General features: G+C 39.9%; 1 protein-coding gene across 1 annotated transcript; it reads right to left on the bottom strand.

Annotated features, from left to right (window-relative positions):
• Positions 1-7007: 7007 nt before the first annotated feature.
• LOC120042315 (ELL-associated factor 2-like) lies at positions 7008-11839 on the bottom strand. The gene is made up of 6 exons (XM_038987132.1): positions 11648-11839; positions 11143-11237; positions 10885-11021; positions 10498-10667; positions 8960-9223; positions 7008-8713 (listed from the first exon to the last, which is right to left on the bottom strand). The coding sequence occupies exons 1-6, from the start codon at positions 11748-11750 to the stop codon at positions 8664-8666; spliced, it is 819 nt and encodes a 272-aa protein (XP_038843060.1). The 5' UTR covers positions 11751-11839; the 3' UTR covers positions 7008-8663.
• Between the last annotated feature and the right edge of the window lie 299 nt (positions 11840-12138).

Consider the following 12138-nt stretch of genomic DNA (forward strand, 5'->3'; position numbering starts at 1 on the left):
TTTGCCATTATTGTAAGCCTGCCACACACACATTATACGATACATTTATTAAACATAAGAATGAATGTGAGTTTTTGTCACAACCCAACTCATGGGAAGTGACAAAGAGCTCTTATAGGACCAGGGCACAAATAATAATATAATCATAATCAATAATTTTGCTCTTTATTTAGCCATCATACATAAAAAAAATATTTGTTCATCAAAAATGGTGAAAAACTCACCACAGGTTAATGAGAAGGGTGTGCTTGAAAGGACGCACATAACTCTGCAATGTTGGGTTGTATTGGAGAGAGTCTCAGTCTTAAATAATTTTCCACACATAAGTCTGTGCCTGTATTTAGTTTTCATGCTAGTGAGGGCCGAGAATCCACTCTCACATAGGTATGTGGTTGCAAAGGGCATCAGTGTCTTAACAGTGCGATTTGCCAAGACAAGAAACTCTGAACGCAGCCTTATTGTTACGGATACAAGTATTCTGTGTGTATCCTGTGTGTATTTATTTTCTCTCCTTCTCCCCTACTCACAGGTGACCATCATCATTCCCCAATCAGTCATCAATCAGTTGCTAATCAGAAGACACCTGCTCCTTTTCTGCTACCCAATCACATTCCCTTTCCCTTGGTTTAAAAACCCTGTCAGTTGTTTTCTCTGGAGCTCGATCTCTTTGTCTAGAGCAATCTCTCTGTAAATGCCATATGTTTGTAGACATCTTGTGTGGTTTAGGATACATGTCACTTTGTCCCCACCTGTGAGTATTGTTTTGGTTATGGTGTGTGAGTGTTTGTTTGATGGTGGGAAAAGGGGGTAACCAAGATAAGATGCCCATGGGCATACACTACCCGTAGGTAAACTTTGTTAAATACACTAGTTAGAACTGGGCGGACCACCCACTGTATTTTTGGTTAGTTAACTGTTGTTGAAATAGGCTAGTCTAACTTAGGGGTGTTTTGGGATATTTGTTTCTTTCCTTGGGTCCAGCTCAGCCCCTTTTCCTGCCGCCCCCATTACCGTGTGTTTACTAATAAACCCTGAGTTTGACGGTAAATTTAAGTTGTTGTGGTTATTTCGTTCTCACCGTTACTTTGTCACTATTACACTTTGCATGAGTTATGTTACGGGTCCCATTACCATCCCCCCCCCCTAGGCTGTCAGGCCAAAGGGATTCGTAACACCTATCCAGAAATCTGTCAGTGGCTTCTGATTAAATTCAATTTTCACTGAACCGCTTCTTGCAATTTTGATGAGGCTCTCTTGTTCAGATATTGGTAAGTGGACTAGAGGCAGGGCATGAAAGGGATAACGAATCCAGTTTGTGTCATCCGTTTCGGGAAAGTACCTGCGTAATTGCGCACCCAGCTCACTCAGGTGCTTCGCTATATCACATTTGACATTGTCAGTAAGCTTGAGTTCATTTGCACACAAATCATACAATGATGGAAAAACCTGTGTATTGTCCTTGTTAAGGCAGACAAGAGCTCCAACTTCTTAATCATAGCCTCAATTTTGTCACGCAACATTGTATTTGTATTTATTATGGATCCCCATTAGCTGCTGCCAAAGCAGTAGCTACTCTTCCTGGATCCAGAAAAGTTAAGGCAGTTTCTTCAATTTAAAAAAAACATTACAATACATTCACAGATTTCACAACACACTGTGTCCTCAGGCCTCTACTCCACCACTACCACATATCTACAGTACTAAATCCATGTGTGTGTATGTTATCGTGTGTGTGTATGCATGTGCCAATGTTTGTGTTTCAGTCCCTGCTGTTCCATAAGGTGTTGGATATACAGTGGCAAGAAAATGTATGTGAACCCTTTGGAAAGACCTGTATTTCTGCATACAGTTGTCATAACGTTTGATCTGATCTTGATCTAAGTCACAACAATGGACAAACACATTGTGCTTAAACTAATAACACACAACTTATTGTATTTTTCTTGTCTATATTGAATACATTTAAACATTGAGTGTAGGTTGGAAAATGTATGTGAACCCCTAAGCTAATGACTTCTCCAAAAGCTAATTGGAGTCAGGGGTCAGCTAACCTGGAGTCCAATCAATGAGATGAGATTGGAGATGTTGGATAGAGATGCCCTGCCCTATAAAAAAACACTCACAAAATTTGAGTTTGCTATTCACAAGAAGCATTGCCTGATGTGAACCATGCCTCGAACAAAACAGATCTCAGAAGACCCAAGATTAAGAATTGTTGACTTGCATAAAGCTGGAAAGGGTTACAAAAGTATCTCTAAAAGCCTTGATGTACATCAGTCCACGGTAAGACAAATTGTCTATAAATGGAGAAAGTTCAGCACTGTTGCTAGTCTCCCTAGGAGTGGCCCTCCTGCAAAGATGACTGCAAGAGCACAGTGCAGAATGCTCAATGAGGTTAAGAAGAATCCTAGTGTCAGCTAAAGACTTACAGAAATCTCTGGAATATGCTAACATCTCTGACGAGTCTACAATACGTAAAACACTAAACAAGAATGGTGTTCATGGGAGGACACCACGGAAGAACCCATTGCTGTCTAAAAAAAACATTGCGGCACTTTTGAAGTACGCAAAAGAGCACCTGGATGACCCCCGGCGCTACTGGCAGAATACTCCGTGGACAGATGAAACTACAGTTGAGTTGTTTGGAAGGAACACACAACACTATGTGTGGAGTTAAAAAAGACACAGCACATCAAAACCTCATACCAACTAAAGTATGGTGGAGGGACTGCTTTGCTGCTTCAGGGCCTGGATAGCTTGCTATCATCGACAGAAAAATGAATTCCCAAGTTTATCAAGACATTTTGCAGGAGAACGTAAAGCTATCTGTCCGCCAATTGAAGCTCAACAGAAGTTGGGTGACGCAACAGGACAACGACACAGAAGTAAATCAACAACAGAATGGCTTCAATAGAAGAAAATATGCCTTCTGGTGGCTCAGTCCTGACCTCAACCTGATTGAGATGCATGACCTCAAGAGAGCAGTTCACACCACATGCTGCCCATATCATTGCATAATGCAGAAAATACACTCAGAGTTCATGGGCCTTGCTTTAACAAAGTTAACCATTTTCACTAGTGTCCAAAACGTCTTTCAAGCTGTCAGGCATTCCCTTGGCAGCAAGAGCCTCTCGGTTGATGCTGCAGTGTACCCAAGTGGCATCGGCAGCAACGTTACCACTCCACTATGTCTCCCTGTCATGGCTTTTGCCCCATCAGTACAGACACCAACACATCTTGACCACAAATCCAATTGATGTCACAAAGCTGTCCAGTACTTAAAAAATATCCTCTCATGTTGTCCTGGTTTCCAATGGTTTGTAGAAGAGGATATCTTCCTTATTTGACCCCCCCATAAACGTAACAGACATATACCAGGAGCTGTGCCAGGCCCGCCACATCTCTTAACTCATCCAGCTGTAATGCATATAATTCACTGGCTTGTATGCAAAGCAGTAATTATTTCAAAACATCTCCTGCCATGTCACTGATGCGTTGTGAAAGTGTTGTTTTATGAAGGCATTGTCTGTATAGTCTGTATAGTTTTTGGGCCTTTTCCCCCAGCATTGTCCCAGCCATATCTGCGGCAGCATGAAGAATTAAGTCCTCCACTATAGTATGGGGCTTGCCTGTCCTAGCCACTCGGTAGCTCACCATATAAGACGCTTCTAGCCCCTTCTTATTAATGGTATCTGTTGCTTTTATCCATGTCTTCCTACTCGAAAGTCGTCTTTATTCTCACTCAAAAAACTTCTGTGGCTTATTTTTCAAATGGTCATGTTTCGTTTCTAAATGTCTGCGCAAGAGTGAAGGTTTCCCGCGAGAGAGTAATGGTTAATGTGATTGGATGTTCATTTTTTGACTAGGCTACCTGTATTTGATATTGTGTTGTTACTTCGCTGAACACTAGATGGTTGAATTTTATTTTTGGCAGTGAAGCAAGGCTACTCAGGCGAGAAAAAAAACTCACCCAAATGTATAGCCCCGTTGGAAAATATAAATGTACTGTTTGAAATTGTGAAGAATGAAAAAAAAAAAGTTTCATTAAAGAATAACAAATAAAAAACATGTTTTATTTTTTTATGTGAATCACCTTTTATTTGGCCTTTATTTGGAATCACCTTTTAAAATGTGAAAATGTTCCCTTAAGAAAAAAAAGACCCTAGCTCACAGAATTGACAGTTGAATCATTACACTTGTTTTATGCCAATATCACCCCAGGGTAGTGACTGAGCTACTAAAAACTGTGCTTGACATTATGCTGGTTCAGTCGGTTACATTTTTCCATCTTTATATTAACTTTTATTTTTTTATTTTTTTACTCACACTCAAACTCCAATTATACAAATCAAATCATACCCCCAACGGCGTTGTGTGTACCCCAGTTTGGGAATACCCGCTCTACAGGAATAACTGAGTCCATCCAAATCATCTTGGCTCTTTGACTTTTCAATGATCCAAGACCAGCTCAGTTAATCCTTACCATTGTAAAAATGAGTTGTCATAATGCTGCATCAAATGTACATGGTCCTAAGGGCATTGGCAAACACAATGTAAGTAACTTAATTTATGTGCCCCTAATTGCACCGAATTCCTCTGTTTATCCTACAGCTATTGTATGCGGTAATCATGTGCCTATGAACCAGAGTTATACTGTTAGCACTGAGGCGGTGTGCCCTAGTAGGAAGATCACTTTATGCAGCTCACCCTGCACTATCAGTTCCAATATAAATAACATAAGCAAATCTACTTCGGATAAGCTTCCCAGTAAAGCATTAAAAACAATCAAGCAACACAGAAAAGTGCTAAAAAATAGCTCATATTAACATATGCAACCTGAGAAACAAGGTCCATGAAGTCAATATATAATATAATATATAAATATATATTGTAACAGATGACATTCATATTCTGACTATCTCTGAAACTCACTTAGATAATACATTTAATGTTACAGTGGTAGAAATATAGCTATTTCACAGTAAAAAAAAAATGACAACAGACCTTCAGCACGCTGGAGTTACTTACCAAGACGACATTGAATGTTCCTGAGTGGCCAAGCTACAGTTGCAACTTAAATCGTCTTGAAAATCTATGGCAAGGCTTGAAAATGGCTACCTAGCAATGATCAACAACCAACTTGAGAAAGCTTGAAGAATTGTTAAAAGAATAATGGGCAAATATTGAACAGTCCAGGTTTGCAAAGCTCTTAGAGACTTACCCAGAAAGCTGAAATCGTTGCCAAAGGTGATTCTAACATTTATTGAGTCAGGGGATGGAATACTTATCTTTTCAAAATATTAAATATATTTATTTTACATTTATAAAAGTTTTTCTTCCACTTTGACAGAGTATTTTGTGTACATTTTTGATAAAAAAACAACTATTAAATCCATTTTAATCCCACTGTGTAACACAACAAAATGTGGAAAAAGTCAAGGGGTGTGAATACTTTCTCAAGGCACTGTAGCCCTGGTGTGATATGGTGCCATTTATTGGTGAAGCGTGGCCGACTTTAAATTAAGCATCTAATCATTCTCAAATTCAATAGAGGCTAATTCATTGAGTCTATATACCAACTCTGGAGTCAATCTTATATATGGTTAGTGAGAAGTAGATTTTTAAAGTATTTTTAGCATTAGCATGTGTGGTAACGTGCGTCTATAGGTACAATGCAGCAACTTGTTTTACTCAAAACCTTTCAAAACTGATGTAATGAGTCTAAATACAAAATCTGGAGTGAATCTGAAGTATGGTTCAAGAGGAGATGATTGCAGATGATTTTGAGCATTAGCGTTACATATGCAAAGAATGAGTTGTTAACAGTTACCTTGTTTTTTTTTTATATCAATACCAAATTCAGTTTTGTTCATTTTAGGTGTTTCCATGATAGAGATTACAAGTTTTAAATTGACAGGCCACTGTGGAGTGGATTTACAATGGTTTAAATGAACACGTAAAATCTGATTTTTCTCAAACTAAGACATGTACCAAATATTTTTATAACTAAACCAATATATTCCACAACCTGTCGTTTCCAATGGGAACAAATGAGTCATAGTGGGCAGAACAAGCAAGGAGAAGGGCAGAGCCAAGCACGCGCTAGCGAGATCCTATTGGCACGTTCTAGTATACATCTGAATATTTTCGTTAGGGAACGGCTTCTCTGTGAAGTGCTCGTGTGTAATAACTCAATTCACCTTTGCACTCCTTCTAAACAACGCGATTTTAAAAAACTTTTGCAAAGGATAAAGTTTACAGAACTTAGTCCACTCTGTCCATAACAGATTATAGTTTTGGGAACAGGAAACTGTATTGAGATCAAATGTTTAATCAACGAGAAAATGTCCAGATTGTCGGCCAAAATCCATCTCGTTCCATCTTCTCCCACTGTCGGCCAGTGGGTTTCTTCTTACTACCATATTTGGTAGTGAGTGAAAACGCCAAGTGGATGCTTCACATTTATACATCCGTGGAAATATCTGTCTCATTGTTCTATCTGTGCATGTACTATAGGCCTATATTCCAGATTACATGTACTACTAAATCTAAAAAGCATTGAATTGGTGTAAACATGGGCAAAATAAAGTTTCCTTCCACCTCATGTTTTGCACCAGTCTCTGCACTATTCCTTTTAAATCCAAGTCTCAGAGCCCCACAGTGGAGATGTAATAACACCCATAAATCCTAGCGGTCAAACAGGCAAATGGTTCCTATAATTTTTCCACCTTTCATTTTTCCCATAGGGGATTTTAGAAACAATGAAAATAAGGACTGTGTTTCGTGTAGGCTTACCCTGGCATGGAGTTTTGTAAATCTCTCTAGGACAAGATTACTTTTATCAATATATTCAGCTAGGTTACAATTTTCCTTTGCATACAGGTTTTGCATTACATTAGCATAACAGTTGTTTTTTTCCCCCAATATTGATTTGTAGAACAGTGCAAAGTGTACAATTAAGTAATTTGTCATATAACAGGATTGAAATAAAAATACATGACTATACATTGACAAACAATTAAACATTTTATTTATCTACAAAGAAATGCATATTCAAAATAGTTAATTATTCATGTCCACCTACTGAATCCACCATCCTTTCAACTGCCAAAACATACTACTATTATAACCACATTCTTATTTATTTACCCAGGCAGAATTAAAGGCTGTTTTCCTCACTCCCTCTTCCCTTCTTTCCCAGTTGCCCGAGTTTGTTATTAGACAGGCCATGGTTGATACAATCCCAATTATCTTGACTTTCTCTTAAAGTGTGCACTCGTTCACCACAAATATAAAAGCATTGGATTGGTGTAGGCATGGGCTAGAAAGAGTTTCCATATACAAGTCATTTCCATTCAAATCCATGAACAGGTGCACACCTCGGGAGAAAGGAGAGATTATTGGGACGGACCTAATGTTCTAACATAATACTTTAGAGAGGGTGCAGCACTGGGATATGAGATATGACCTGGGATATGTCTCAAAAGCATTTCCTGGATTCATCACACGTCTCATTAATTCCTTGATGAATCGCCTCTCTAAAAAAAATTTTTTTTTAACACATTGGAAGAGAAGATCCAACTACCTCCTCCCCTCAGACCTTCTCCTCCAATGCATTTTGAGAAATAATTGATGAATCAAGGATGCAAGGAATCAAGGAAATACTTTTGAGATTCATTTCAGTAACCATAACAGAAGGGATAGTAGTCATTGGAATGGCAGTTCTAAAGGCAGGGCTGTAAGACTCTCACTGGCATCAGGCTATAGGAGCATACATGCACTCCCATTGCTCTGACACCCATAGAATATATTAAGCTGTTGGTTTTTCTGAGTAAATATGTAAAATATAATCATAAATCAGATTCAAGTATTGCAGGTTTAAAGCAACAAAGCCAAGTAATCTTTCATATACATTACGTAGCATCACTGAGCAAAATCTTTAAGTTACGTTTACCCCACACTAGGCTAAATCAATCCACTTCAAGTAGTGCACTAGTTTTCTCAAATACCCCTCAGACTTGATAAGTTGCTAGGCCATATATTAAACAACAAAGTAACATTTTAAGATAATTCCTAATAAAGCAACATGATAAGACTGCTTCAACCTATCCCCTTACTTTAAGAGTAAATCTTTCACAGTAGTCACAGTCTAAAGGCGAACTAATGAAACACTGATGCTATGGGTGAATGCAGGGGAATCCATTCTGATATTGATGTGGCTGATCCTTGATAACAGAAATACCTCCTCTGTTCAATTCAGCAGTATGGTTTCCAGTTCCCTTTGGCCAACTAGTAGTAACACTAAAACTAGTAGAGTAACTACTACCTAAAATGAACAGTGAAAATAATCCAGATCAAATGTGTAGATTAGAGAATTGATAACAGCTATTGGCCCATTTCTTTCAAAAAGGCACTAACAGATATCGACAACTGAGACTATTGATAGAACTATTAAGACACATTCAACTGAAATGCTGGTGGGATGGTGAGGGGTGTTGCTTCCAAAAGGTGTAGGGGTTTGGTCTTATTTGGCATTAAGAAGATCACATCCATATTCCCTAGTCTCATCCCAGTCCTGTTGTGACCCTAAAGGATGGCCATCCAGCTGTCCACAGATGGACCTCTCTGACACGCCACAGAATCAATCAGTGGTCTCTCACTGGTCAGTCATCGTCACTTTCACTGCCAGACTCACTTAACTGCAGGTCATTCTCTGTAAAAAAGGGGAAGTACGAACATCATAAAACCATGTCACAATTCTAGCCTTATGGAGTTTGGCATAGGTCTAACTAGTACAGTATAGCCTATATCCACAGCAATGCAAATAGAAATTCTGATCTAGCAATGCAAATATAAAATGGTTCGATTTAACATTGAAGTATTCAAACTATATCCTAAATACTGAGGAGAGGGAGGGAGGGAGACAGAAATAAAAATAAAACGGAATGAATGAACTTACTTAGCGTACTCATGAGGTGTCCTCCACCCCGAGGTGGTGAGGAGATGGTGGTGGTGGTAACGGTGGTGAGGATGGGCATGCCCTGGTGGGGTGGTGGCGCTGTGAGGGGACCCCCAGAGGGGCCGGGGGGAGGCGGGTGCCGGGACTCGTCCTCAGAATCACTACTGCTGGAGCTGTCCCCACTACTGGAGGAGGAGCTGTGGGAGTCTGAGGACGAGTCCCCACTACTCATCTGGTCCATGACCTTCGCCTCCGCCATTAGCTCTGGTGCGCACGGACACACACAGACAGGAAGACACACCGACACATGCGGACAGACACAAAAACAGTGACTGACGTCACCTCTGACCTTGAATCACAACACAATCCAAGAGGATTTACAAACATAGCAATTGTTCCATTTATATGACCATGGACTACAATCTAGATCAGGCCTGGGCATTTATATGACCATGGACTACAATCTAGATCAGGCCTGGGTATTTATATGACCATGGACTGCAATCTAGATCAGGCCTGGGTATTTATATGACCATGGACTACAATCTAGATGGTTTGAGATTAGGACAGCTATTACACGTGACACTCTACCAGGGCTCTAAAGTGCAACCAATTTGTTTCCAAGTGCCCTGGAGAAAAAAGCGAATGCAGATTCACTAGCGTGGTTGCACCATTACTACAGCAAAAACAACTTGCTTCTAGCCCAACCAGGTCAAAAGACCTGACCCATATTACCCACATCTGTGCCCCCAAATGTTACCAAATATTTGGGGAAACAGAAAGAAAGGAAAAAAGATATCTTCTTCAGGAGATCAATGATCATAGCAATGAAAGAATGACAGATGTCTTCATCACAAACCTGACATTTTTAAAGAGACCGTGTACAATTTTCAATGTAATGCATCTCAATAGGAAAATAGTGAATTTTTGCTTTTATAATAAATTAATGTCTTTACAGTGTTACATATTAGTTTCTAGGGCACAACATGTGCTTCAACAGTAGCCAGATATAATATAGGCTGTATCTTATTTTCTGGTGTTCCTACATTTAATGTGGTGCTCCTAACTTTAAGTTGGGAGTAGAGGTCTGTGCAGGACTGCTTTATTCATCACGCTCCCCGCCCACAAAGGCAGCCTACTCTATTTCATTGAGACCACACATAATGTATACTAGGCACACTTGACCTCACACACCCAACTAGGAGAGGAGAGGTAGGCTACGAAACTTGAAGCAGCAAATTGTGTGTGTGTGTGTGTGTGAATAACGCAATAAAGATGTGCTTTTAATACAATAGGTAGGCTAACGCATACAAAGCAGAAAGACAACCATTTCCAAATAATCTGTGGGACAACAAAATGCTTTCATCTGTTTGACCGCCCACTCCCAACCGTAGCATGAAAAAGTGACGACCGCGCCACATTGATCTCTGTCCGGACCCGCAAGTCCCACGGGAATGTAGCCCTCTAGTTGTGAGCACCAGTGCTACCAATTAAAGTTTTTAATTTAGAGCCCTGTGCATTACTGATGGTCTACATACCTCTCTCAATGTCATCCATGGGGGAGGCAGGGGACATCTTCTCTTTGGGAGGAGAGCTCTTGGAGCCTGCTGGGGTTTTGCTGCTGCTGCTAACACTAGGCTTCATCTGCTGGCTCAGACGACTGGTCTGCTGCTCTATACGAGACTGGATCTTACTGCTGCCTTCAGCCCTGACAACACACACACACAGTTTATAGCTCCTAACTACATAAGTAATAAAAATCTGAATGACAAGTGAATCTGGACAGCCCAGGTAACCAAGGAAACAGAAGGATGCAGTTTGAAACAGAGTTACTGTCCATTAAGAAATGATAATTTTCCATTGCACTAATGTTTTGCTACAGTGTGCCCAAATAAACACAAGTCGACCCTAGTCTGTCCACCCACCTGGTCTTCTTGACTGCAATGTTGCTGTTGAGTTTCTCCAGACGGTACTCTCCTGTATCATGGTTTACAATGAGAATACATTCCTTCATATAAGGCCTCTTGGATCCTTTGAAGACTGTTACAGGGGCAGTGGATCCCTGGGGAAAATCAAGGAAATATGTTCATTTCTGGATATCAAGAGTAAAAGGGGGGAAAACAATCAAAATGTGCCCTTTTCAATAATCAACTGTAAAATACATGATAATGCTTAATTCTTACCTCCAGATTGGGCAATGTGATGGTAACTTGTTCTCCTTTTCCCACCTCCAGTTCTCCCTCACAGGAGGTGTCAATGGAGGCTGGTTTGAAGTCATCTGAATCAAAGAGATAAGAGAACAGTATAAGTTCCAAACTACTGAATTACACAGCAACATTATACAAGCAGACTGTAGGCTCCACACAAAAACACTCTTGGTTTGGTTAGTTCTGACAGTATGAAGCTTCAGTCGCCACTGTTCACCTACAGATGGTGCCACAAGGCCACTATTGTTGCTAACAAACTGCATATCAGCAGCAAGTGATGCGAACCAAAAGCCCAATCAAAAGTACGAAAATGTGATAAATGTTTAAAGGTGGATCACTGTTAATAAAGTGACAGCGATTTAGACAAACGAGTTAGCTATTTCATTTAAAACTAATATTTGGGGGTTTTAACTAACTAGCTATCCATTGGCATACGTTAGCAAGTTAGCTAGCTAGCAAGTATGATCAAAATGCCACTTACATCGCACCGTGTGGTAAGCACCTTTGGGTTGTTTCTCAAATGTTTCGCCTAATTTCAAAACATGTTCTTGACTGTCAAAGTGTGAGTATGTTGTTCCATTCATATTCTAATCAAAGTTTTCAATCATATGTTAATAACAGTAAACTTTCCACGTCCATTCGATACCATCTACCGCAGAACAAGCCAACTCACTTCTAGAGCTAAGTTCTGCCCTTCCTTCGTTGTGATTGATCAGACATTGATCTAGTTGCTTTTTTTGATTCGTGTAAATACCTGTCAATCAACATTTTGAGAATTTCAGGCGGACGTTGCTTCAGAGCTCATGTCACATGGCATGGTTTGCTTAAATAACCGTGCTGAGAATTTCTTCGTCATAACTGTACGAGTGTTTTATATTCATGGAGCTTCTATATGACAACGTCACACAGAACAGAGCGTCTATGGCCGGCTCCAAATGAGCGATGAGCCTCTAAGTAGCCCAACACAGGCAG

This window comes from Salvelinus namaycush, unplaced genomic scaffold (genome assembly GCF_016432855.1).
Source record: "Salvelinus namaycush isolate Seneca unplaced genomic scaffold, SaNama_1.0 Scaffold651, whole genome shotgun sequence".
Taxonomy (NCBI): domain Eukaryota; kingdom Metazoa; phylum Chordata; class Actinopteri; order Salmoniformes; family Salmonidae; genus Salvelinus; species Salvelinus namaycush.